Source organism: Limanda limanda, chromosome 1 (assembly GCF_963576545.1).
Source record: "Limanda limanda chromosome 1, fLimLim1.1, whole genome shotgun sequence".
Taxonomy (NCBI): Eukaryota; Metazoa; Chordata; class Actinopteri; order Pleuronectiformes; family Pleuronectidae; genus Limanda; species Limanda limanda.
In genome coordinates, this window is record NC_083636.1 from 3,877,973 (window position 1) to 3,905,855 (window position 27,883).

Here is a 27,883-nt window from a genome sequence, read left to right on the forward strand (position 1 = left end):
GAGGGGACGGGCGGAGGGACGGAGGGACGGACGTCCACTCGTCTCCTCCACATTCGTGTCTCATTCTTTTCCTTTGTTTTTCTGTTCTGCATGCACAGTTTTGTAAAGCAAAATCGAGATGCACTCTCTCGCAGGTCGTCCATCAACAGCATTCAGTCACTGTGAGTTAACAGTCTCTGTTACAATATTCTCCTCCTCTCCTCCCTCCTTTCCGTCCGCTCCTCTCTCCTGTTCTCTTCTCCTCTCCTTTCTTTTGTCCTTGTGGTCTCCTCTATGCTCCTCTATTTTCCTTACATCCTCTCTTTTATGCGTCCCCCTTTTCTCCTCATTCTTCATCATGTCTTCTCTCTCGTAATCATCTGTTGTTTTCCCAATGGTCCTTGTCTCCTCCTCTCCTCTCTTATTCCCCTTGGTCGCGTCTGCACTCCTCCTCTTTTGTCTCCTCTCATCTTCTCTCCTCTTGTTTCCTCTACTGTCTTTTTCCCTCATGATCTCCTCCTCCATTCTTAACTCTCTTCTCCTCTGTAATTGCTTCCTCTCGTGTCCTCTCTTCTTGTTTCCTCTCCTCTTACTTCCTCTCGTTTCCTCTCCTCTCCTCTTACTTCCTCTCCTCTCCTCTACTCTTGTTTCCTCTCCTCTCCTCCTACTTCCTATCGTTTCCTCTCCTCTCCTCTTACATCCTCTCGTCTCCTCTACTCTCGTTTCCTCTCCTCTCCTCCTACTTCCTCTTGGTTCCTCTCCTTTGATCTTACTTCCCATTGTTTCCTCTCCTTTGCTCTTACTTCCTCTCGTTTCCTCTCCTCTCCTCCTACTTCCTCTTGTTTCCTCTCCTCTTACTTCCACTTATTTCCTCTCCTTTGCTCTTACTTCCTCTTGTTTCCTCTCCTCTCCTCTTGCTTCCTCTTGTTTCCTCTCCTTTGCTCTTGCTTCCTATTGTTTCCTCTCCTCTTACTTCCACTTGTTTTCTCTCCTCCTACTTACTCTTGTTTCCTCTCCTCTTACTTCCACTTGTTTCCTCTCCGTTGCTCTTACGTCCTATTGTTTCCTCTCCTTTGATCATGCTTCCTCTCGTTTCCTCTCCTCTCCTCTCCTCTGCTCTTGCTTCCTCTCGTCTCCTCTGCTCTTATGTCCTCTCCTCTCGTTTCCTCTGCTCTCGTTTCCTCTCGTTTCCTCTCCTCTCGTCTCCTCTACTCTCGTTTCCTCTCTTCTGGAACTCCATAAAACTAAGTGAACACTCTGTCATGTCGTCATTACTAATATGTTTTTATGATTCTTATACACAAATCAATTACATGTAAATAACACAGATAAATTCAGACACATATTTTAGTGAATAATTCTCTGAAACATCTCGATGGATTTCAAAATGCAGATGAAGGCCGGAGAAGCTTATTCAACATCCCACTTGTGTATTTGTGTAAATATCTCTCTCCTCTCACTCTATCGTCTCATCCTTCACTCTTCTCTCTTTTTAAACACTGTCTGTCTGTCTGTCTGTCTGCTGCTCACCTGTCTGTGGACACCTGTCTGTCTGTGTCCTCGGCCTGTCTGTCTGTCTGTCTGTCTGTCTGTCTGTCTGTCTGTCTGTCTGTCTGTGTCTTTGTCTTTTAGGAGTTACACTGTCTACTCCTCCCCCGCCCGACGAATCTTGAGGTACAGGTGACCAGAGGGAACAAACTTAACTAACCCATAAAGCCCCATGTAAATAAATCCTACTGTGCAGAGACAGAAACAGTAGAAACGCATCAAATCAGTTTTTGATGTTTAAGTTTTAAGTTTATTCCCACTTCCGTTCAAAAGGAATAACAGCCACCCATCGCATGCTGGTCTGCCTGCCTCATTCCCACCCGGTTCCCACTGGATTCAAAAGATTATTCCTGTCTGATGTTTTTCTACGTCTGAAGGGAAACATTCGACATTCGGAACTTTTTCCAGTTGCCCTGGAAACAACCACAGATTCATCATTTACTCTTTGTCCCTAAGAAATGAGGCAACGTTACAAAACACAGAATCTGATGAGTCAGAGGTGAAGCTGGTTGTGTGGGAGGTCAACTCCATCACCCCCAAAGGATTCAGCTGGTTTAGGAGTTTAGAAATACACAATTAAACACACACAAAAGTGTAGAAACACTAATTCAGCAAGTGGACTTGTTTTATAAGAAGACGACCGAGAGGACAGAAGAGACGTCATGATTTGCCCGGGGAGGGTAAAGTCAAACACAGGATATTTTCATTAATAGATAGATAGATAGATAGATAGATAGATAGATAGATAGATAGATAGATAGATAGATAGATAGATAGATAGATAGATAGATAGATAGATAGATAGATAGATAGATAGATAGATAGATAGATAGATAGATAGATAGATAGATAGATAGATAGATAGATAGATAGATAGATAGATAGATAGATAGATAGATAGATAGATAGATAGATAGATAGATAGATAGATAGATAGATAGATAGATAGATAGATAGATAGATAGATAGATAGATAGATAGATAGATAGATAGATAGATAGATAGATAGATAGATAGATAGATAGATAGATAGATAGATAGATAGATAGATAGATAGATAGATAGATAGATAGATAGATAGATAGATAGATAGATAGATAGATAGATAGATAGATAGATAGATAGATAGATAGATAGATAGATAGATAGATAGATAGATAGATTACTTTATTCATCCCCGAAGGGAAATTAAGTCGTCATAGCAGCCGGTATATTTGAATACAATAAAATACAATAGAATAAAATAAAAAATATTGAAGTAGAAAGAATAAAAACAGAAACACAAGATAAATAGGTAGATAAGGTGCAGTGGCAAGATGATGGTAATAGTACAGATGATATGATGGTAATGTTATTGTTAGACAGTATAAAGTACAGTATATATAGTATATAATATAACATAATATATATGTATATATGATAGTAATTATACCAATTTAATAGCAGGATATAGTAATAATGGCAGCAACAGTATATATAATAATAATAGTAAATATAATAATAATAATAATAACATGTACACATGTATAAATGAAGAATATATAAAATAAAAAATACCGACCCTATTTTTTTATTAGTTCTTTGCTTTTAAATTAGTCAAACGCAGAATCCTTGAGCAGCAGCGTTTGAAAACACCATTTGTACTTCACTCGTTTATCAATAAATCATTTAGGAGAAGATGAGCTCACTCACTTGTAGAAGATGAAGGTTGAACCAGTTGAAAACATGCTCGTAAAATCCCAGAATCAGGTTATTTTATTGTAAACATAATTTAGAGATCGTCCGCTGAACACGACCTTTATCGTCTGAAGGTTTTTCAGAAAGTGGAAATAGTCCTATTCTGGATTTGGGGATTTGAACTAGTTTCTCCATATATCACCGGAGCATGGTAAGTGAAAGCTTCACCATGGCGACCATTTGTTGAAGCATCCATAGACCACTGAAGCAGGGTTTGTGGAATTTGTGGCTATGGATGGAAAACGTGGAAAGTGGTGCTCACGCAAAAATGTGAAATGTTTCAATATCGTAGTTTGTCATCATCACATCGATCTTCTCCTGTGGGTTTGATTTTCCCCGTTTTGCAGCAGCAAGGATCCGCAGCGCTCGGGGAAGAGCATGTCGGTGTGGGAGCAGAGGACCAATCAGCTGAGGAGACACAACGTCCGGTCGAGCAGCGAGGCGCTGTTCAACGAGCTGGAGCCCGAGGAGCGCCTCCGCATGGCGTCCGCCCTCCACCTCCACCCGGACATGAAGACCCACCTGGACCGGCCCCTGGTGGTGGAGGCCAGGAACGGAGACAAACCCAGCAGGCCTCCCGAAGGGGGGGGCCGGGACGAGGACGGCACGGGAGACAACAACAACTCCTCCCACGCTCACGCCCGGAAGCATCACCGCCACCGGGACAGGAACGGAGACGGAGGCGACGCCAGGGGGGGGCGGCACCACACCCACCACAGCAGGAGCCGGGACCACAAGGCCGACAACCAGACCAAGGAGAGGAGGGCGGAGAGGAGCCACAGCCACGAGGGGGGGCAGGGACACCGGCACCACCACCAGGCCGGCTCCCCCGAGGAGGAGAACCACGACCTGCAAGGAGGAGGAGGAGGAGGAGAGGAAAGAGGGCGTCGCCATCACCACGCCCATCGTCCGGCCAGAGAGGGGAACGGGACGATAGGGAACGGAGCCCAGGGAGAGAGGAGGGCCAGAGGAGGAGGAGGAGGAGGAGGAGGAGGAGGAGGAGGAGGAGGAGGAGGAGGAGGAGGAGGAGGAGGGGATAGTAACGGAGAGAGGAAGGGCCGCTGCTCTCGGATGGTTCGAGCTCAGTCGACTCTGGATGGAGACGACTGCAGGAGGAGCAGAAACGGCGCCCGAGGCCACAGGTAAGGCCCAACACGTTCTGCTCTATATTCACATTGTGTCAATCATGTTCACGCACAGACTCCAAAACTTTCCTCCATCAACAATCGGACCAGGTTTGATTTGTTGTCTTTTTCACATCTGCAAATTTATTCCAGAGTTTATTTTTTTGCTCTTCAGGATCGACTGGATCACAGAAATGACTCTTATTATTTAAAATGTGCTTGGTGCATAGACTTGGAAATGATCAGTTCTCCTCCTTCCTGACAACTTCTCAGGATTTGATCGACCAAATTTGTATATATATTATATTTTACGGTGAATTTTTGAGGGATGAATAGAATAATAAAATGCATCAGACTCGCTTGATGGCCGAGCACGTTCTGCTCTGAATTCACACTTTAAATACACCATGGTGCTTCACTTCACTTCTCTCAGGAAAATATTTACTTATCAACACTTCCAGACACTGAAGAAGCTGCGTTCAGCTAAAACACCAACAGATAAACCCACAACTGAAGAGTCAGATATTCTCCTCAGGAGCTGGAGCAGAAGAACTGAGATAAAGGAGGATGAGCTTCGGACTTATATTTATCCGTTGGCCTGAAAAACCACTGATGTTCCTCCATATCTGCTAAATATGTAAAGTGTTTGCTCAGCAGTTTAAAGTGTAAACAAACACGTGACGTCAGTGGATTAAAACAATTTAAAAGTCTTCACGTCCCAGTAGAAGATCTGAAGAAGCTTCCCAGCGCGTTTCCTGTTTCCTGTTTCGATCTGCAGCCGCTTGCTGTTGCAGTTCAGCTCAGGTCAGCGATTCACCGGGTCCACAAACGGAGGAAGTCATTATTTTTTGTCATCACTTTGTGTAAAGTGCAGCAGCGACAAACTGCAGCGTGACTCACGGCCGAGATCGATTTCCTCCCGTCGCTCTCGGGGCTGAATGAGGACGAAGGGGATCGAACCTCTGGTCCACCTGATTGGACACAGAAATAAATCTGTGGGCTTCTGCCTTCATCTGTAAATCACATGAGCTGGATTTATAGCTGCTCCTCTAGTATTGACGACCGTTCAACACACTAAAGTAGAGGTTTACCATTCACACACATTCATACAGGTTATACAGATAAGATAAGATAAGATAAGATAAGATAAGATAAGATAAGATAAGATAAGATAATCCTTTATACCGATGCAGATATACAGATACTACAGCAACTCAATATCAGAATAAAGTAAGTAAAAAGAAAAGATTAAACAAGTGCATAAGAACATTAAGAAACAAAACACAAAGATGCACGAAAATGAAGACAGTTAGTACAAAAGCTTGATTTTAATTAAACAGCAGAAATCTGGTTCAGAGTAGAGATTTACCATTCACACACGTTCATACAGTTTAAACAGATAAGATAAGATAAGATAAGGTAAGATAAGATAAGACAAGATAATCATTTATACAGATACAGATATACAGATACTACAGATACTCAATATCAGAATAAACACAAGTAAAAAGAAAGGATTAAACAAGTATATAAGAACAATAATAAACGAAACACAAAGACCCACGATAATAAGGACAGTACAAAAGCTTGGTTTTAATTAAACAGCAGAAATCTGGTTCAGACCAGGATATTTAATATATAAAAAAAGATTATAAGTGCAGTACAGTACAATAGAATATTCTTACCTTGAAATAATAATGATTATAATAATTGAAAATTGAAAAAAAAAAATGTTCTATGACCCTGAGAGTGTAACAGGTTCTGAATAAATCAGAGGTTTTAAAAACTGCCCCACAGTCGCTCGTTTAAATTTCATATCTTCACCGCCTGGTTTAAAATATTCATTTTGTGAGAATCTGCTGCAACACTGACGAGTGAGTGAGATCGACCTGTGATGTCTCTGACTTTAATTAATCCTCCGCTGGATTCTCCATACGACGCAAGACATAACAACAGAAGACATCATTTTGTTTTTATGTACGATATAAGTGTGCGTTTGGAAAACTCTCCAGTAAAACTCCACTCTGAGTTTGCTGCCAGATGATTTGTGGTCTGAGTCCCAGGAGGCAACAGAAACTTCTCTAACGTGGATCCAACTTGGCAGAAAGAAGCTGGAGGCAGGAGAGAGAGTGCGAGTGCGATGCCTGTGATAAGATCCACTTCTGTTTCCTCCAGGGAGAACCAGCCAGATGCCGAGGACAGCGGCCTGGCCTCCAGTCCTCTGCAGCTCAGGCGCAGCAGCCTGAGTCTGGGGGAGAAGCAAGAGGACGCCGACAACCAGAAGAACTCCACCCGGGCCAGCCAGGCCGGCCTGAACAGCAGCAACGCCATCCACATCCCGGTCACCATCACCTCGCCCGGGGAGACCGCCATCATTCCCAGTGAGTAGAGCACAAAGTCCCCACATCTGTAGATGAGTCAGACTTCACATTGTGTCAATCATGTTCACGCACAGACTCCAAAACTTCATCCATCAATAATCAGACCAGGTTTGATTTGCTGTCTTTTTCACATCTGCAAATTTATTCCAGATTTAATTCTTTTGCTATTCAGAATCGACTGGATCAGAGAAATTACTTTTATTATTTTGAATGTGCTTGGTGCATAGATAAAGTTTGAAGCTCCTTGATCCGATGATGAAATTCTCCTCCTTCCTGACGACTTCTCAGGATTTGATCGACCAAATTTGTATACATATTATATTCTAAGGGGAATTTTTGGGGACGAATAGATTAATTAAATATCAGACTCGCTTGATGACAGATACAGATTTGATATGCAAAGACTTTAACACTAATTACTAAAGGCACCTAATCACCCGATTTAAAGAAAGAAACTTAAGTCTAAATCTTTACTATAAACAACATAAGTGATTTTAAAATGCACCACAACGAGGAGCATTAACTGAATTTCCCTTCGATGGTAAAAATTTGGCTCTTCTGCCGCGAGAGTCGAGGCTGCGAACACAAAAGAATGAAACGAGAGACGTCTAATTAGTAGAGAAAGTAAAAAAAACAATCATCCAACGACCGCATGGACCCAACGTGACTCTGGAATCCACAGAAAATGTCTCATTACTCACTAACACTTCTTTGTGCTGAACCAGTGTACTTGTCCCCCCCCCCACCAGTGAACAGCATCGACTGTGACAACGTTCAAATCAGCGACGAGAAGAAGGATCTGGAGGAAGAGGAGGCGGCTAATGGGCCTCGGCAGATCCTCCCCTACAGCTCCATGTTCGTCTTCGGGCAAACGAACCCGTGAGTCACATGTGGATTATCAGCTTTTTAATATAGAAGAAAAATAACAAAAAGCTGTAGACGTGTCATTTAATTCACCAGCGTTTTTTTGCAGCAGTTCATAAAATATAATCCCTTATATTCTACAGATTTTAATGTAGTTCTCCTGATTGTCTCAGCATCTTTTTAGTCAAACAAGTCCTTAAATTAACTATTGTCACACAATTGAACTATTGTTGCTCTATTTTTCTTGAGCTGTATATATATATTGTTTTAGATATATACATTTTATTTTCTATTTTAAATTTTTGATATTCTATTTTATTCTTTTTTATACTATTTCTATTTTATTTAAATTTTTTACTTGAGCATTGCTAGAAGAGAGCCTGTGACTCAAGCATTTCACTGACAGCCAGGGGCGTCGTTAGGCCTGTTTTAGGGGGGCTGAAGCCCCCCTAAAATGTTCTTCAGCCCCCCCAAATAATTTTTGGGATTTAAAAAAAAATATATATCTTTTTTTTTAAAATTAAACTATTGTTTTACACATGGACAAGTTATTTATAACTCTAACATGCTATATATGGGAGTGCGTTTCTGGTTTGTATGTTTTCTCCCCCTTCCAATTACAATCCAATAGCCTCTCATCATACTTAACAATAAAAGACCGGGCACTAGGACCTTGGGGAGTCTGCATCGCCGCTGGCTTTCTCACTCTGTCAAGTAACGTCTCTCATCAAGACAGCAGGATTACAGCCAAGGAGTTTAGCTCATAGTAAATGATGCACAGAGTGAAATTGTAAGTACAGGTAGTTACAGAATGTGGCTATCTGTAGTTGTTAACGATTGTTACCTGCTTAAATTTAGGTTTACTTGAGGCAAATGAAAGGGAATATTGTAATGAGCTATATTAACACTAAGAGTGTGAACGAGCAAATTTGAAATGTAAGAAATAACTATCGACAGCTCTCTATTCTTTGCATTAATATCTATCTCTAGTATTTTAAAACAATAATATCAGTGCCTATAGAATGTTGATGTTTATAATCAGTTAATGCTATTTAAAACTAAATGTCATTGTGTCCCTCATAACGCTATTGTACCGGTATATCATCCAATTCATTGACCAGATGGATATAAGAAGATTCTTTAGCAGAGGTGACAGCTCCGCCCTACTCAAAACTAGTATATCCGTCTTTCCTTTACAAGCAGGAAAATGATTTCTCTCTATTTGAGAAAAGTTCATATTTGTGTTGTCAAATTTCACAATAACCCTGAAATTCTGTCTCTTCTGTTATCTTATACTGAATGAATGCAAGCAAAGATACACAGAAAAATCACAGTCTTTCTGATTGAACCAATCTATGAACTGTCTGAAACAATGGATATCCGCAGCCCCAAATGAGCCCAAAAAAAATTTGCACGCGCTGTGAGCGCAAACACTCAAATATCTTGGTGGCTAAGCCCCCCCTTTCTTTCAATCCTAGAAACGCCCCTGCTGCCAGCGACTGCTTAATGTTATTGTTGTGCATTTGATAATAAAAATCTTGAATCTTGAATCTTAAACTTCATATATCAGTGTTTCTTCAGCAGAAGCTTCATATTGATTTGATTAATAAACTTCATGAACCCAGCGTCACGTCCTTCAAATCAGCCTGGACGTTTTTTTGTGTTGTCTTCACCTGAACAAACCCAGTGAGCTGCCACGACTCCATGTGCACTTTGACTTTAAGTGAATGTGTGTGGTAATATATGTGTGTGTGTGTTGTGTTGTGTGTGTGTGTTGTGTTGTGTGTGTGTCGCAGGGTGCGGCGGCTGTGTCACTACGTGGTCAACCTGCGGTACTTCGAGATGTGCATCCTGATGGTCATCACCATGAGCAGCATCGCCCTGGCAGCCGAGGACCCGGTGCAGGCCAACGCGCCGCGCAACAACGTGAGTCCCACCGACAGCTGGAACATCTGGACGCAGACAAGCGACGCACACACAGGGGGACACACACAGACCAGTTCCTGCAGACTCACACAAGTGCATGAAGACTCACACAGACACGTCTGGTTTGGGCTGATTCATCCGCTCTGATTGAGCCGCTCGGCTAACCGGCTCTGACAGTCTGGAAAAAACCAACAACAAGCGTTTTAAGTCAAACTCTGACACAAACTCAAATATAACTTGTGTTGTAATCCAGTTTGTCAGGTTGTGTCTGTGCTGTTGTGTGTGTGGAGCCATGTTGGGATGGAGGATGTTCTACATGCACACAGACATGAGACTTGAGGTTTTGACGGACAAGCACAACTAATTAATATTCTAGTCAGGGGCTCAGAGGGAATCTGGGGTGATGTGTGTGTGTGTGTGTGTTGTTTGTGTATGTGATGATGAGCGTGTGCGATCGTGGGAGCGCTCAGGCGATGTGCACACACACACACACAGACACACACTGTATCTCTAACCAGAAGCATCCGTCACTGGATCAGCAGATGAGTCACTTCACAGGATATTTTCTTCCCGTGTGTTGCTGCAGGTTCTGAAGTATCTGGATTACGTCTTCACCGGAGTCTTCACATTCGAGATGGTGATTAAGGTGAGAAGACTTAAACCAAACAAATTAGAACTTTATCTTATTCATAATGATGTTTTCAACAGATTTTAAACCAAACTTTGATGTTAGGACTCGTGTCGTGTTGAGATAAACATTTAATCTGAGATTATCCTGGTTGGTAGATGTGTGTTTGAACCTGCGCTCACTGGGAAGGTGAGCGCCCAGTGGACTGCAGCTCTGACACTGCTAATGGCTTTGTGGGTTTTTCTCCTCTCGGCTGTGATAACCATCGGCACTTAATACCATGCAGGCACTTTAGATAATGAACGGTCTGGGTGAGTGCGCTGAAGGTGCCAACGATGAAAAGCAGAGGTGATTTAAATCGTTTAAGCCGTGAAAGAAAGAAAGGAGGGATCAAAGTAAACCCTGAGAAAGAAAATGAAAATCTCAGCGTCATCTTGTTAGATTTTCTCTCTAATTCAATTTGATGTAATTCCGTTATTCTGTGACTGCAGATGATTGACTTGGGGCTGCTGCTGCACCCGGGCGCGTATTTCCGTGACCTGTGGAACATCCTGGACTTCATCGTGGTCAGCGGAGCGCTGGTGGCCTTCGCCTGCTCGTAAGTCCACGGGAGTCACGTGACACCTTTGAGCCAATTGGAAACACGGAGTCACAGCGAGAATGGTTCTGAGGATTACTTTGGGTTTATCTCGTAATAAGTTTCCCGTTTGAACGATGCAAAGTTTGAAGAGCTGCCGACCCGATTATCAGGACATTCTCTGGCTTCATGTCTGCAAACGTCTTCAGTTGTTTCTCTCGAGCTCGGACGAGTTCAACCAGAAAAATGTGGCCCGAGCTAAACTGTAGAAAAGTAACGAATCCTCGTAATACTCAAAGTTCTCTCTCGGACCCGTCGGGCTCTGTAGAAAGAAAGAAATGATCCGTAGCCTCCGTATAAACAGAGTTAATGATCCTTATGAAACTTCCAGCGTTGCATTCTGGGTATCTAGCGATCACGTACTCTGTTTCCAGCAGCGAGGTCGTTTGCTTGGCTCCTCCCACCACTGCTTTACAAACCCACTGATTTCTCCTTCTTCTGTGTGTTTTTCTTCTCCTCTGCTTTATATTGATGCTTCTCTCTGTCTTTTTATCTGTTGCTGACTTTGTCTCTGTCTTTTACTTTCTTTCCCTCTTTCTGTCTTTCTCTCTTCCTGTCTTCCTGTCTTCTCTGGCTTGGATTGCTTTCAGGAGCCTCATGGGGTAATGCCTGCTCTCTCTCTGCCTGTTTTATCACTCCGTCCACGTGCTCGTCTTCCTGTCTTGTGTCTCCTGCTCTTCTTCTTCCTGTCCTTCTCCGCAGCCGTTCTTCTACAAATGTCACATTTTGTTATTTTTGCTTTTCTTATCGTCGCCGCCACCGTTCCAATCAGAGACGCTGACATTTACTCTGTTTGTGTTACATAACTGTGTTTGTGTCTGCGCGCAGGTTGCGTAAGAGCAATTACCCGTTCTCCATTTATCGCACATATCTTATATGTGTGTCAGTCGGAACAATACACACAAATCACAGTGTGGCAGCACAGCGAATCATTTAAATACTGGACACATTTTTAAATTCTGATGTTTCTAAAAGGCACAATTTATAAAAAGATACTAATTGAAATCCATTAAACTGTGAATCGCTGCTGTGAGACATTTCTTCTCATTTTAATGTTCATTTCTAACTTTAAAGTATGATGACATTCTTTCTTTTCGTCCTTCTTTCCTCATGTTCGTACACATAATCTCTGATATTTCCTCGGACTCGTCTTTCACTGATTTATCAGTTTAATTGCTTCTGTTTATCTCTATATCTGTGTTTTTCTTTTCACTGTATTGTCACTTTTTAAAAAGCTGAATAATGTCTCTGTTCCTTCATGTCTGTGTGAAATCTGCTTAATATCTTTATTTTCCTCTGTTTTTTCTTTATCTGCTCATTTGCTCTCGTTTGTGTGGGTGGTGTTTGTGTTAATGTGTGTGTGTGTCTGTCTGTGTGTGTGCGTTCATAACCGCTCTTTCTCACCAGATCCCAGCACAGCGTGGCCAGGTGGGAACTGCCCCTCTCTCACTGTAACTTATTGCCCCTCCCTCCCTCTCCCTGACCCCACCCCCACATGTAAAAGAGACAAAGCTCCTCCTCTTTTCAACCTCTCCATCGCATCGTGTTTGGGATCGGCCCCCCCGCCCCGACCTCCTCACCTCCTTCCTCCCCCCCCTGTTAGAAACGTCCCGTCCCAATATTGGGGCGACGAAATAAAAAGACAATATTGGGAACTCCGAGTTATAGCTTTCAGAAGACCAGCATAAATACAACAATACAAATCTAACGCCAACATATAAAGGAAGGAAGAAAGAAAGAGAGGGACAGGAAAATGCTCAAATGAAAAATATGGAGTTAATAATTATTTGAGCATGTGATTTAATTTCCTGCTCGATAAGGAGCTTCATGCGTCTGATTGGACGTCAGCGTCTCTAAACAGGAAGTGCTCGTCAGCTGAGAGGATCAGTGATGATGACCTCATGTGCCAGGCTGCTGAGCACATTAGGCTATCAGTGGTGATCTGTGCCTCACTGACGTGAACACACAACCTTGTGTACACACACACACACACATGCACATTACATCTTCCTTGCCTGCGGCTCTTCTGAAAGCTATTGGGAGGCTGTTCTTGCCGTCTCAATGTGTCGAGCTCCTTGAATAGCAAAGGACTGGCATTGACTTTGCAGATTGCATGCCAGGATAACCAAGTCATCTGAGCATGAGAGCTGCATGCCTTTTTGTCAGACTTGAGAGTTCTCCACCGAGAAAGGAGAAGAGAGAAGAGAGAACGCCCCGGGCCGGAGACGTATGGAACCAGGCTCCTGTTCCTGCCTCAGCCTCTTTATAATGAAGCACAGATAAGAATCCATGACATGAATTGAAGCTGCAGCTCAATCGATCATTCGTAAAGGGGGGAGGAGTTACTTACTGCTACTGCTTTATTGTAGTTGTACAAAAGAAAGCAGTACTATGAAATCAGAGTAGTGCTACGTCTGAATAGTTGTACAGATTTATATGGAACACAAGCTTTAAATCAGACAAACACACAAACCAGTGAATATGAGACTAGTGGCAGGTTTTTATTTACACTCGTCAATATTTTTACATCAAGAACTATGAATTATTCTCTGAGAAATCAACAAAAACCTAAAATTACCAAACTCACAATGAAAAAGAATCCAATCAAATGTAATGTTCCACCAATAATCTGTAGTTTTAGTGTAATCCTGCTAAATAACAGACCAAAGACTAGACTAGACCAAACGTACATGAACACATAACCTCATTAATTGATTTCTGGTGAAGGGATCTTGAAGCTGCTTGTGTTGGTCTTATACATTATTAAAAAGTAAATACAACAAATTAGTTTTAGTCTCTGCTTTAGTGACTGAGTGGTGTAAGGAGCAGAGTGTCCCAACGTCCATCACCAGAGCTCTTAGACGTTGTCGTTTCCTGTTGTGTCCTTTCACAACCTTCACACATGAAACTGTCGGTCGTGCACGTCCACAGATATTTGCACACTCCTGATTTCTTACGTCTCAGAATCCTTTAAAGTGGAGAAGAAACGACTGAGAAAGCGTTTCTGTGGAATCGTGAGGCTGCGTGACTGATTAATTAAAGATCCCAGTGTCCTTGGCCAATGTCAGTGTGTGAGTGAGTGATGGCTCGTACCTGTTAGTTTAAAACCCCCCCACAGCCGCTTCACACTGTTTATAACACAGTAATCTGCAGCTCCTTCACGATTTCATTAGATATATAAGGTTTTTATTCTATAGAAAAAACACATGGGCTTTGTGTGATGGTGAAAGAACCGGGGTTGGGGTCAAGGAGGAGTGAAAGAAAGAGAGACAAAGGAGAAGGATGTGAACAGAGACTGGAGATATATAAAGAGAGAGAGAAATAAGGAAATGAGGGAAGGAAGAGAAAGAAAGAAAACACAAAGACAGATGTTCCTCAAAACACTCAGAGGGACTTTACACAAACACATGAACAGCACACGTGGACAGGCAGATCATCTGATCACAGCATCAATAACATCATAAAGAAACTTAAGATTTAGCATTTGAAACAGGAACTTTGACGAGACAGTGTCTAGACACGATCTCCAACAATAGATTTTTAGAGAAAGTTTCAGGAACAAACACAGTTCAATGACTCATATGAACCCGGGTCACTTGAAAACAGAAGAACTTATGATCAGATACATTTGAACCTGTGTTGACCTTACAGGCACTACAGGAACAGTAATTTTCACTTAAGCAGAAATGACACAATATTTAAATCATCATGTAAAATCACCACAACTATTTCCAAGAACCAGAGTAAAAGTGCTTGTTACTCTAAAACCTTCCCTGCAGCATGTCTCTGTAAAATAACCCCCCACTCTCAGTTGCATTGCTCCACTAACACAATATAAAGAAGTACTACTGGTACACACTGTACTGCGTGTACTACAGTACCCTTGTTCCCGGGGGCTGGGATCAGCGGGTTTACATGATTATCGGTTGCACTGCGTCACCCAAACTAATTCTCTCTCTCTCTCTCTCCCTCCCCCTGTGTGCGCAGAGGAACCAAAGGCAAGGACATCAACACCATCAAGTCCCTCCGGGTCCTGCGGGTCCTGCGGCCACTCAAGACCATTAAGCGTCTGCCCAAGCTGAAGGTACAGTGATCCCATCTGTCAGCCGGCGAGTCTATTCCGAGGGGACAGGAAGCACGAAGCACCAGAGAGCAGCTGGTGCAGCGCTCCCAGAAAACGTAGCTAGCGCACCGATCGGGAATCAAACGTATTTACTGCGTAATAACACTGTATCTCTCTCATCTGAAATCAGTTATAAATAAATCGTCTGTAGCTTTTAGATTAAACGTTGTAGCTGTTTGACCCTCGTGGTGTTCTGGGTTATGAAGGAGGTACATTGAATTTCTTTATCGGATTGATACCGAAACAGTTACAAGTGAGAAAAAGTATTTTGTATTTATGTTCAGGTTCAGAATTTTAACTTGTGTTATTGCTTGAAAAGGTTTGAAAACTCTAATGTTCAGAAAAAACATCACTGTCCTCAGACTGTCCATCGCTGCAGCTCCTCTCTTCAGCCTCTGTCTCAAACACTTGGTTATAGCTCCTGTCTCTTTAAGACCCCCCCTCCTGAAGAAACCTGCTCTGATTGGCCAGCTGGCTCACTCTGTGCCGTGATTGGTCAATGCACAAGATACTTTTCCTGCCAGACCCCTCGTAAAATGTCCGATTCAGCCCTTGTGGGAATAAAACAGGAAATATTTCTTAATGACATTTCTATCACACACCAGGACGAGTAAACAGCGCCACCCTCAGCCCGGGAGGGAGAACAACAATTACAGAAGACGCACTTATGGATTTAGAATAGTTTGTAGAACAGTTCGCCATCTAAAGGAATTTTTAGTTTTGATCCGAATGGAAGTTTTTCGGATCCTCAAGCAGAATAAAAGCTCTGTGATGTGAGAAGTCAGTAATAATGAAAAGCTGCTGTTCTCGTGCTGAGGTGACAGCTTCCCTCTGGTGCGTGAAGGCGCCTGATCATCCAAACGTAATGACCCTGACAGAAGATGAAAGATCTGATCGGAGTAATCACGGACGCTCGCCCACAACTGCTCCCGGAGACGTGGACGGAGGAGTTTGACGGACAAGCTGGTAGAAGATCGGGGAACTGACTCGATCACCAGTCGGCGTATTAATTGGTTAGATTGCATGTGTGTCAGCAGAGATGGACAAAGAGCTTCGTCTCTGAGACAGATCCTGGCTGAGAGAGAGAGAGAGAGAGAGAGTGAGAGAGAGAGTGAAACTGAGGTTAGAGAAATATTGGCGCCGTGGTTAAATGGTAATAATGAAATACTGGATGGATAAATTAAGCCACCGGTGATTTCAGGAAGTTTTCCGCAAACTGATTCCTCAGAATTAACTTTCTGTCACAAACAAAATGAAAACTGGGTCTCTTCTGCTGCAGGTGTCGGGTTTTTAATAAAATCTCCAGTCAGGTTTCTTTCATTATACATTTTTTTTTATTTCCCTCAGTTTTCAGCTGAAATTAAAATGAATAATGGCTTTAATCTCTTTTTGAAGAATTACGTTGCCTCCTGGAAATGAAGTGAATGTGAGTCTCCACAGAACTGCTGGCAGATGAACGTGTACTGATCCGTGTGTGTGTTTGTGTGTGTTTGTGTGTGTGTGTATGTGTGTGTGTGTGTGTTTCTCAGGCCGTGTTTGACTGTGTGGTGAACTCCCTGAAGAACGTCCTGAACATCCTCATCGTCTACATGCTCTTCATGTTCATCTTCGCCGTCATCGCCGTGCAGCTCTTCAAGGGGAAATTCTTCTACTGCACAGACGAGTCCAAGGGTCTGGAGAAGGACTGCAGGTACGTCCTCCTCACACATGTGTATACCTGGATTATTCTTATTATAGATTTGTCTCATGTCCCCCTCACACTGTCCCTCTGTCCCTCAGGGGTCAGTTTCTGGACTATGGCCGGGACGACGTGGCAGCTCAGCCCCGAGAGTGGAAGAAATATGAGTTCCACTACGATAACGTTCTCTGGGCCTTTCTGACGCTCTTCACCGTCTCCACCGGGGAAGGCTGGCCCATGTGAGTGTGGACACTACGTGGGAAGCTCTCAGCTGTGCACTTTGATAACTAAACAGATTAATGAGATGGATATAAGGAATTAATATATTAATTTATTTTAGCGCCAAATCACAACGTATATTATCTCAAGGCACTATACTTTGAAAAGTCGAGAACCGGGAACAGTTGTGATTCTCTTTGGATGAAAACATCGAAACTAACTAATCTGACATCTGTTATAACTAGGGTTGCAAAATTCCGGGAATATTCAAAGTTGGAAACTTTCCATGGGAATTAACGGGAATATACGGAAACTAACGGGAATTAACGGGTATAAACTGGAAATGTTGTGGGTAATTTATACTAACTGTATTTACCTTGTCATATACAGACATAAATATAAACATTTTGTTTTGTCATAGGCTGATTTGAGCCCTGAGGAAACTTTGGGCACTTGACTATATGCTTCTGCATCGTTGTGTCATTCTTAACATAGGTCTTTGCACAGTATTTGCAAATGTACACAGCCTTTCCTTCTACATTGGATGAGGTGAAATGTCTCCACACATGAGAGAGTGCACGTGGCATTGTTCTGTAGAATAAGATGAGAAAAAAGTTTGTAAAAAAACGCTAATGCAATGCCAGAGATATAAATAGTGAGCCAAACAATTGGAATCGTCTGTAAACATATTTTACAATTGATGGATCAATGAATGGAAATAGGCTAGATGAACAGATGAACAATCCTCAATCAGCATGCTAATATATTTTCCCAGAAATATCATCGAAACTTACCTGACTAGTCCTTCACTCTACAGCAGGCCTCAATAGCCCTGCTGTAGAGTGAAGCATGCTGGGAGTTATCTGTGCATGTGATGGAAGAATGCACAGTGGAGGGTTGAAATCCAACGTGCAGCGTGTGCTGCATTCCATACAACTTTAAAATAGATTATGAATGATGTTTTTATTGCTCAGCGTTTAATTTGCGTATTTTTTTTTTCTTTCAAAATTCCCAAAATTCCCGAGCTTAACTTCCCATGGAAAGTTTCCGCCCCTTTGCAACCCTAGTAATAATTATAAAAAACTTTGTAAATGTTTGACAAACTAAAGCTTGAGTGACTTTAAACCTGGAGTCGTTGACTCTACAGATATTTAAGGGATCATTCAGTGTATTAAATCATATCTGGATGTGTTTGAATCCCTTTCTCCTTCCTGTCAGGGTCCTGAAACACTCGGTGGACGCCACCTACGAGGACCAGGGCCCCAGCCCGGGCTTCCGCATGGAGACCTCCATCTTCTACGTGGTCTACTTCGTGGTCTTCCCCTTCTTCTTCGTCAACATCTTCGTGGCTCTGATCATCATCACGTTCCAGGAGCAAGGGGACAAGGCCATGTCGGAGTGCAGCCTGGAGAAGAACGAGGTGGGGAGCGTGGTTAGAAATCAAAACACAGTCTGGTCCAAACTACATCTAACATGACGGACAATTCCCTCAAACAGAATAAAGTCTGAAGCAGAAGCTGTGGGGGGGAATCGGCTCCTCTTCATCCTCCTCTTTGCTGTTTTCTCTCTGTGAAGAATTGGCTGCTGATTAAAGAGCATCTCTTCTTTTTGATTTTTACAAAAAATGTTGGGTGGATCCTCTCGTGACTCGCCAGCTGGCGTTTCCTGTTGTGAAGTTTCACTCGTGTGATAAAAGGTGTGAAGCTCCCTCTCACACACAATCTTCTTTTTGTTTTTCTCCACCACTAAACAGCGAGCGTGTATCGACTTCGCCATCAACGCCAAACCGCTGACGAGGTACATGCCAGCGAACAAGCTGTCCTTCCAGTACAAGATGTGGAAGTTCGTGGTGTCGCCGCCGTTCGAGTACGCCATCATGACTCTGATCGCCCTCAACACGGTGGTGCTGATGATGAAGGTCAGTGATTCCTCCTCCGAATGAACCAGATCCTTTCAGAGGCGGATTTCAGACGAGAAACTCTGGAAAATGTCTTTGTCTTGAGTAGGGTTGCAAAATTCCGGGAATATTAAAAGTTGGAAACTTTCCATGGGAATTAACGGGAATATACGGGAATTAACGGGAATTAACGGGAATAAACGGGAATTAACGGGAATTAACGGGAATAAACTGGAAATGTTGTGGGTAATTTATACTAACTGTATTTACCTTGTCATATACAGACATAAATATAAACATTTTGTTTTGTCATAGGCTGATTTGAGCCCTGAGGAAACTTTGGGCACTTGACTATATGCTTCTGCATCTTTGTGTCATTCTTAACATAGGTCTTTGCACAGTATTTGCAAATGTACACAGCCTTTCCTTCTACATTGGATGGGGTGAAATGTCTCCACACATGAGAGAGTGCACGTGGCATTGTTCTGTAGAATAAGATGAGAAAAAAGTTTGTAAAAAAACACTAATGCAATGCCAGAGATATAAATAGTTAGCCAAACAATTGGAATCGTCTGTAAAAATATTTCCACTTTCCGCCCCTTTGCAACCCTAGTCTTGAGTTTGTTTTTCACATATTCAGCACGTCAGGGAAATCGTCTCCCAGTAAGTTTATACTGGGAGACCAGCTGGAGATTGTCCGGAGCCTCTGACTCAGACCTTTGTGTTCTCAGACCATCCAGAGAATCTCAGTGCAGAAGAAGCTCTGTTCCTCTCAGCCTGAATTCAAAATGTGTTGGCTCGGTTATATAATATTTATATCCCGTCGTGACACAACCCACTGCAGAAACTGTTTCCGTGAATCGGAGCCACTTAATGATGTGAAGCTGTGGTCTGGCCTTGAGACGTTGTCAACAATTAAAAACCAAACAGCACCGACACCCGGCTCAGCATCACAGGGAAGCGCTCGTGTGTTGGCAGCTTCATTTTCTCAGGAGCCCTCTGAGGAAATTAAACCATGGAGCAGCTCTGCACATGAAAACAACTTCATTATAACGCAATATATTGAGTCAAGTTCACATTATGTCCATAAACTCTGGATGAATTGTTTTAAATCATGGACAGTGGAGCACTAAAGAGGAAGATCCCAGAACCAGAAGGTCTTCAGGTTCAGCGTTCTCCATATCCTTGAACCTCTTGTTTCTAATCTGTGTTTTTCCTTCTGTCCTCAGTTCTACGGAGCTCCAGACCTGTACGAGTCGATGCTGAAGTACTTAAACATCCTCTTCACAGCGCTCTTCACTCTGGAGTGCATCCTCAAGATCATTGCCTTCGGCCCTCTGGTGAGCTGTGAGGACCGGGCGCTGTTAATTAATCCCTGTTGAGTTTCCGTTTGAACACACGTAGGAAATTCTCTCTTTCGAAATCAGAGCGAAGTGATGCGACTGTGTTAAAGTTAAAGATATAAAACAATTCTTTCTTTAAATGCGTAAAAAACAAAATACCTAGTTTATATGTTGACTTGTGAACTTGTTTCCAACAATGTTCGAACTCAGAGAAATGGGACGTTTCATTTTTCGCCTTTTAATCACGACACGAATTTGATCGTCTCTGCTATAACTTCAACATACGACAAAAGAAAAACAGCTTCCTCCGTATTGGCCACTCAACTTTAGCTGTGTAATGTAAATACTACTTTTAATACGTGACCTCATCCGTTAACGTTAATTTCACCCTCGCTGCTTCACAACAACTAGATGGAGAGACCCCTGGTGGCCAGAGTTTCATAATATACGTTTAAAATGAAATAAGATTTATTCTTTTTATATGTCACACACAGTTAATCTTGAATGGCTGGTTCTCGAAGGATTTAGCTTTTTATTTCCTAATACGTTACAACAATATCCGAGGGGGTGTAATGTTAAAAAAATGTTAATTAAAGGTGAAACATTTATTCAGCAAAGAGGAGGATGAAGTGGCAAATAAAAACAGGGGATGAGCGGAGGAGTGCACAGAGAGAATCAATCTCCCGACGCGACCATCTGGCCTCCGGCGAGTCGTTCCATCACTGGCTCCGTTCCATTCACGAGGCCCATTTGCTAAATAGCTTTTCTCACACACCACTTACCTCCACCTGTTTGGCTGCTGAGCCCGGGTGGGGGGGGCTCTCATGTGCCTGGCACCAGCCCCGGCCCCCCCGCCCCCCAGGACCTGGATGACTGACCAGTCCCAGACCATCCAGGCTGCAGGCGGCTCCACTGTGTGTGTGATATATGCACATATAGATATCATGTCCTAGGGGACGTCTAGGTTTTGTGTTTCCACTTTCCTCCAGGGAGGTTTTCATTCCTCCACGTCTGGATTATGCAAAAAGCATTTTTCGGAATTTCCACAAAACCTGGTGGAAAGATGGGAAAGAACTCGTTAAATGGTGACGTGGATCCAGGATTTATCTTTTTCATTTTCCTCTGACATTTTCACATTTTTTCTCTGGAATCATTATTTATTTATTTATTTATTTTTTTTTATTTGCCTTTATTTAACCAAGTCGGTCCCGTTGAGATACAATGACCTCTTTTCCAAGGGAAGCCTGGCCAAGACAGCAGCATACAAAAAATGTCAACAGTCACAAGACACACAGAAATCACATAACACAGATAAAATACATTTAGATACATTTTAGATAAAGCTCAGTACTAAAGCTCAGGATTCACACCAAAACAAGAACAAGTGCGGTATGAAGCCGCTCCAATTTCTCTCACACGAGTCTTCAAAGTTTCAAGGTTTATGAGCTCATTTAACTTTAGAGTTTTTTACAGTGCATTCCAAGCAGCAGGTGCAGCGAACTTAAAACAGTGCTTACCAAATTCAGAGTGAACTTTGGGCGTAATTGATAAATAAAACTAATTTGAACGTAAGCAGTAATTGCTCTGGGATTTAAAGATGTAATTACAGTCATGGATATAAATGAAAAACACACATATTCTGGATGATCTCTCTCTGTTTCCAGTCTAATCTCCCTTCCTGGTCTTTGCTTTGCAGAACTACCTGAAAGCAGCGTGGAACGTGTTTGACTTTGTGACCGTGATCGGGAGCATCACAGACATCGTGGTCACGGAGGTGAAGGTACGTAAAGTTTAAAGAGTCAGAACTTATACATGAACGTGAGGAGGTTGTGTTTTCATTTTCATTTGTTTGATAAATCGAAGAACTACCAAACCAATTTCCTTTAAATCCTTGAAGCTGAGGGACGTGACCTGAGGAAGAACCCATTACATTATGTTTTAAATTCTTTAACATGGCAAGAAATGACATTAAGCTCTTGTCATATAATAATTTGGAGCAGATTCAAATAAAAATCTGGATCCAGGGAATTTAAATGTGGATTCATGAGGAGGCTGCTGGGCCTCGGTGGAGATATGAGCTCTTCTTCTATTCCAGTTCTCATTAGTTTGTCAAGTAATATTTATTTCCAATGATCTGTTTCATAAGAAGATTCCTTTTGTTCAACGAACTATTTAAAAGAATTAAGACGTTAAATTGATTGAACTGTTTGCAAGTTATTTGACTAATTCCTCAGTTATTATTATTCATGTAGTTATTAAAGCTGTTTCCTTTTATTCGTAAATATATATCTAAACCAAACCTGGATGTTGAATGTGCTGCTTTGCTGTGCTCTCACACTCTCAGTCCTCAAATCCGAAGCTCAGCCAAAGAGAACTAAGCGCAGAAATATGAAAGTCATTAAAAATCTGTCTCTTAAAAACTGCACTCGGACATGAGGATGAAAAGCAGACGCAGGAGAACAGGAGAAACATTTCAGCCGATGCAGTTTCTCCTGTTGAGGAAACACAAGCCTTGGATCTGAGGACTGAGAGCTGCAGCTTCCTGTGTCCTTCTCGCTCTCTTCATGTGATCACTCGTCTTCTTTCTGTCTCTTCTCTCGCTCTCTTCCTGTTTTCTTTGATTTCTCTGTGGCTCTGCTGTGTGTTTCCTGGTGCCCCCCCCTCGCTCTGTCACATGACTCCTGCAGACGGTAAGTGGCATTTCTTGATGGCCGCTTTCTCACCTGCGTCAGTGTGTGTCTGTGTTGTTCCAATGAAACCTCAACGTGACGTGAAGCTAACAGGAGACAGTTTGAAATGTGTTTCTTTATCAATGATTTCAGTTGAATATTGATTGATTATTTTTTATTTAAGCCTCGGAAAACACATTGAGGAATAAGACCCTCATTTACAACGGTGCCGAGGGTACGATGAAGAGTTAATAAATTGAAAGAAAAATAAATAAATAAGAATGAAATAAATATGCATATATATATACAGTTACACAAGGGAAAAGGTCATAAACAATCATTTTTGACGATTCAATAAAATACTATGGTTAAGAATAGGAGTCGATATTAAAATCGGTTATTAAAAATAACCTTAACAGTGATTCACACCTCGTTTCTACAGTTTTATTTCATGCTTCAATGCACAGGAATGGATTTTATCGGTCATTCACTGAGTTTTTACGTTTATAGTTAATAATTCAATCACACTAATGAGCTTTTATGCCAAGTTCCTGTGGCACAAAGTCAAAATCCATCGCCAAACACATTTCTTCAACGAACATGGAGGCCAATTTCGTACCAAAAAATATCGTTTTTTAAAAGTCTTTTATCTCAGAGCCTTTTCCTAACTTTACCTGAGTTGTAACTTTAGCAGCTGTGGTGACATATGTGTTTTTCCTCCTGACGCTACATCCACTCATGGTTTCCTTGGTTTCCTCTCACAAGGGAAAAGGTCATAAACAAACATTTTTGACGATTCAATAAAATACTATGGTTATGAATAGGAGTCGATATTAAAATTGGTTATTAAAAATAACCTTAACAGTGATTCACGCCTTGTTTTACAGTTTTATTTCATTCTTCGATGCACAGGAATGGATTTTATCGGTCATTCACTGAGTTTATACGTTTATAGTTAATAATTCAATCACACTAATGAGCTTTTATGCAAACTTCCTGTGGCACAGAGTCAAAATCCATCGCCAAACACATTTCTTCATCGAACATGGAGGCCAATTTCATACCAAAAATTACCGGTTGTTAAAAGACTAAGAGCCTTTTCCTGACTTTACCTGGATTGTAACTTTAGCAGCTGTGGTATGAAATGTGTTTATCCTCCTGACGCTGGAACCACTCACGGTTTCCTCGGTTTCCTCTCACAGGACAAGATGATCAACCTGAGTTTTCTGCGTCTGTTTCGAGCCGCTCGCCTCATCAAGCTGCTGCGACAGGGCTACACCATCCGCATCCTGCTGTGGACCTTCGTGCAGTCCTTCAAGGTGAACACACACACACACACACACACACACACACACACACACACACACACACACACACACACACACACACACAAGTGTACTAGGGGTGGGGGAAAAAATAGATTCAGTTACGAATCGCGATTCTTGTGAATGACGATTTTAAATCGCCATGCTGCCTCCCAAATCGATTTTTAGTAGAATTTTTAATTTTTTTAAAAACATATATTTATTGGTTTTATACGGGGGGGATATATTGAGAGGAGGAGCAACATCACCCCAGAGCATGTTGACCAGCTCTTGTTTTTGCCAAAGAATCTAAAAATACCCAAGCACTAGCTTTGCATCGCCTACATGCAAACAACAATGAAGCATAGCCTCCTTTTTGTTTAATTCAAAGTTTATATTTTAAGTAAACTTTTATTCATTCTATTTAATTTACCTTTTATTTATTGTTTAAAAGAAGTCTAAGTGGCATACATTTCTTAATCTGTCCGTTTGTGTGCAGTTGACTGGGGCTATACAATAATAGGGAACATATTTATTTATTTTCTCTATTGGCTGCCCGGCCGTCATTAAGTTAATGTTTATATTTGAAATAATACTGGTAAAGCTCTAAGGGAATTTGACTGTGTTGTATTTGAAGGTATGATTCAACTTTTTTCCATGGTCCAGTAGTTTTAAAAAAAATAACCAAAAGAAATCCCAGGAAATCGTAATATCGAATCGCAATACTTACAGAATCGCAATACATATCGTATCGCCACCTAAGTATCGTGATAGTATCGTATCGGGAGGTCCCTGCTGTATCCGTCCCTAAGGTGTACACAACATGTGAGTGGGTGTGTGTGTGTTGCACAGAGAGAGATTCAGAGTTGTGTAGTTTGATTTAAAAAGCTGCACACGTGGATGAGGCTCAGAATCCAAAACAGAGGAACAGAAGCCGGCAGAGACTCGCTGCACAATCCCTGTGTTCCTGTTCAAATCCAAACCAAGCCGCTCTCAGCACAGACAGGATCTCTTCACCCCCACCCCCCCCGCCGCCGCCTCACTCTCTAAATCCCTCGAGACGAGCCGGAGCAAAACGCGCGGCCCCCCCGACCGCGGCCGAGGGAATTCACCGCGGCTTTAATGTCAGTGGTGAGAGCTTTTAAACCCGATGAGAGAGGACTGGAGCTGCAGAGTGTTTGAAAGGTGGCGATTTAATTACAACAAACGTTAACCTCCTCCTCGCTCAGATATAAATAGCTGGTTAAAAGAATCGACCCGGCGGCTTTAACCGTGTGTGTGTGTGTGTGTGTGTGTGTGTGTGTGTGTGTGTGTGTGTGTGTGTGTGTGTGTGGTGATCAGACGTTAGACAAAGTGCTCGAAGGGTTTTGTGTGTGTCTAATGCTTTAAGTGTGTGTGAACACTGTATTCTGGTGTGTTTGTTTCCAGGCGCTGCCGTACGTCTGCCTCCTCATCGCCATGCTCTTCTTCATCTACGCCATCATCGGAATGCAGGTGAGTTATGGGAACACCAGCAGCTGTTGTTCAAACTACATGAACCCTGGTGTGATGATCTTCTTCCTCGTGTGGTCGCAGGTGTTTGGGAACATCGAGCTGAATGAAGACACGGCCATCAACCTCCACAACAACTTCCAGACCTTCTTCCAGGCGCTGACGCTTCTCTTCAGGTTGAAGCTGCTTCCATCTTTCTGATTCTTCTGCTACTGACGAGTACCGATAACGCTCAACGTGTGTGTTCGCTGTGTGTGTGTGTGTGTGTGTGTGTGTCCTTCAGGAGTGCGACGGGCGAGGCGTGGCACGAGATCATGTTGTCGTGTCTCAGTAACCGGCCGTGTGACCGACTCTCAGGGACGGGGGGGAAGGAGTGCGGCAGCGACTTCGCCTACTTCTACTTCGTCTCCTTCATCTTCCTCTGCTCCTTCCTGGTCAGTGTGGAAACTCAAACTTCATATTTGTATGTGTAATTATATATTGTTTAGATTTCTCAAACGTTTGTGTTTTCATTGTGCAGATGTTGAACCTCTTTGTCGCCGTCATCATGGACAACTTCGAGTACCTGACCAGGGACGCCTCCATCCTGGGGCCGCATCACCTGGACGAGTTCATCCGCGTGTGGGCGGAGTACGACCCGGCGGCGTGGTACGTGATCGCTTTATTATATAACACAATGTTTATTCAGTGTATATAAAATAAATGCTTGCTTATCTTATAATCACTCATCACTTTCCCGATCTAATCAAAGTGTCTTACGTTACAAGTAGGGTTGCAAAATTCCGGGAATATTCAAAGTTGGAAACTTTCCATGGGAATTAATGGGAATTAATGGAAGAATGCACAGTGGAGGGTTGAAATCCAACGTGCAGCGTGTGCTGCATTCCATACATCTTTAAAATAGAGTTTTGAATGATGTATTCATTGCTAAGCGTAATTTAATTGTAATTTAATTTAATTTGCGTAGTTTTTTTTTTTTTTCAAAATTCCCCAAATTCCCGAGCTAAACTTCCCATGGAAAGTTTCCGGAAAGTTTTCGGAAATTTACCGGAAACTTTCCGCCCCTTTGCAACCCTAGTTACAAGTCACTTTCACCTGTTGACCACAATAAAGTTTTTTAGGTGCTGGGGATCAAACCCCCGACCTCCTGGTGTGTGGACGACCCGCTCTTGTTCCTGAGCCACAGCCGCTGGTGTTATTGAAAATATAGACATCACCACTAGGTGTCACTAAATCCTACACATTGAACCTTTAAGTAAATAACAGTGTAAATGTAGAGCTGGTGGTTTTATACAGAGAGTGATCGGGAAATGAAATATTTCAATATTCGAAATTCGAAACAACAAATTCCGAAAGTGTAATTCCAGAGATGTGTGTGTTCTTTGTGCAGCGTTGTGTTGACGTGTCCCCGAGTGTCTCCATGTCCTCTGAACTAACCTGTCCACCGTGTCTGGTCTCTTTCAGCGGGAGGATTGTCTATCAGGATATGTACAAATTGTTGCGTTTTATCTCTCCTCCTCTGGGTCTGGGGAAGAAGTGCCCGAACAGGGTGGCCTATAAGGTTTGCACCCCCCACACAGTTCCCTTTGTTTTTCAAAGGGGCTGTAAATGTCTGACTCCTCCCCTAACCCTAACCCTAACCCCCCCTCCTCCACTAACCAGCCGGCAGGTAACCACGGCAACGCAGGAAACAAGTCAGCAAGTCAGATGTGTGAGAGCATTGTGAGCTTTGTTTCCACGTGGGTTACTGCCGATGTCTCTGAGCATGAACCTGAGGGAAACTCCACCAGAAGCTCTCGCCTCCTGTGGGGGAGGAGCTTCTGAAAAGTTGCTGCTGCTTCTCGTAGACGGATGAAAAGCTGAAGTCCGAGGATTTAGGGAAAATTCATAAAAAAACACTTGCAGAATAATCTACTTTATTGATCGGGCTGTGGATATTTCTGACAATCTCTCGGTTTCTTTGGGGCAACGGACGATATGTTTGGGGCGTCCTGCCGTAGACAGTGGAAATCTGGACTTAGACTCCGCCTCCCGTTCGCCGTACACTGTTTCTAGTCGGACTAGTCGAACGTTTTTCTCCCCAAAACACAAATAATTCTTTATCCCCTTGTAGACGAATGTCGCGAATTCGCCTCAAACCCCATCCTGGTCTTTTTATCCCACTAATGTCTGATGATGCAAATACTACACATACCATGAAGGTATTGGAAGTACTCTGCTGCCATCTAGTGATCGGAGTGGAGAATACATACTAGCCCCTTGGTACTGTGCAGCAAAGTTATTTTGAGATATTAAGCTGTATTTGAAATACTGTGATGATGGAACAGCAATGATT

At 42.5% G+C, this 27,883-nt stretch overlaps 1 protein-coding gene across 1 annotated transcript in view; it reads left to right on the forward strand.

The window, feature by feature from the left end:
• cacna1bb (calcium channel, voltage-dependent, N type, alpha 1B subunit, b) overlaps positions 1–27,883 on the forward strand; it is a 117,246-nt gene that overhangs the window by 72,904 nt on the left and 16,459 nt on the right. Inside the window, 23 exon segments of the mRNA XM_061075298.1 lie at positions 99–161; positions 1,612–1,653; positions 3,615–4,406; positions 6,564–6,769; positions 7,519–7,648; positions 9,430–9,559; positions 10,146–10,205; positions 10,679–10,785; positions 11,415–11,426; positions 12,232–12,252; positions 14,812–14,908; positions 16,477–16,637; positions 16,727–16,864; positions 18,063–18,264; positions 18,598–18,762; positions 19,971–20,081; positions 21,781–21,873; positions 23,962–24,072; positions 25,486–25,551; positions 25,633–25,724; positions 25,832–25,982; positions 26,069–26,196; positions 27,013–27,109. Of these exon segments, the coding sequence (XP_060931281.1) occupies positions 99–161; positions 1,612–1,653; positions 3,615–4,406; positions 6,564–6,769; positions 7,519–7,648; positions 9,430–9,559; positions 10,146–10,205; positions 10,679–10,785; positions 11,415–11,426; positions 12,232–12,252; positions 14,812–14,908; positions 16,477–16,637; positions 16,727–16,864; positions 18,063–18,264; positions 18,598–18,762; positions 19,971–20,081; positions 21,781–21,873; positions 23,962–24,072; positions 25,486–25,551; positions 25,633–25,724; positions 25,832–25,982; positions 26,069–26,196; positions 27,013–27,109 (3,175 nt within the window).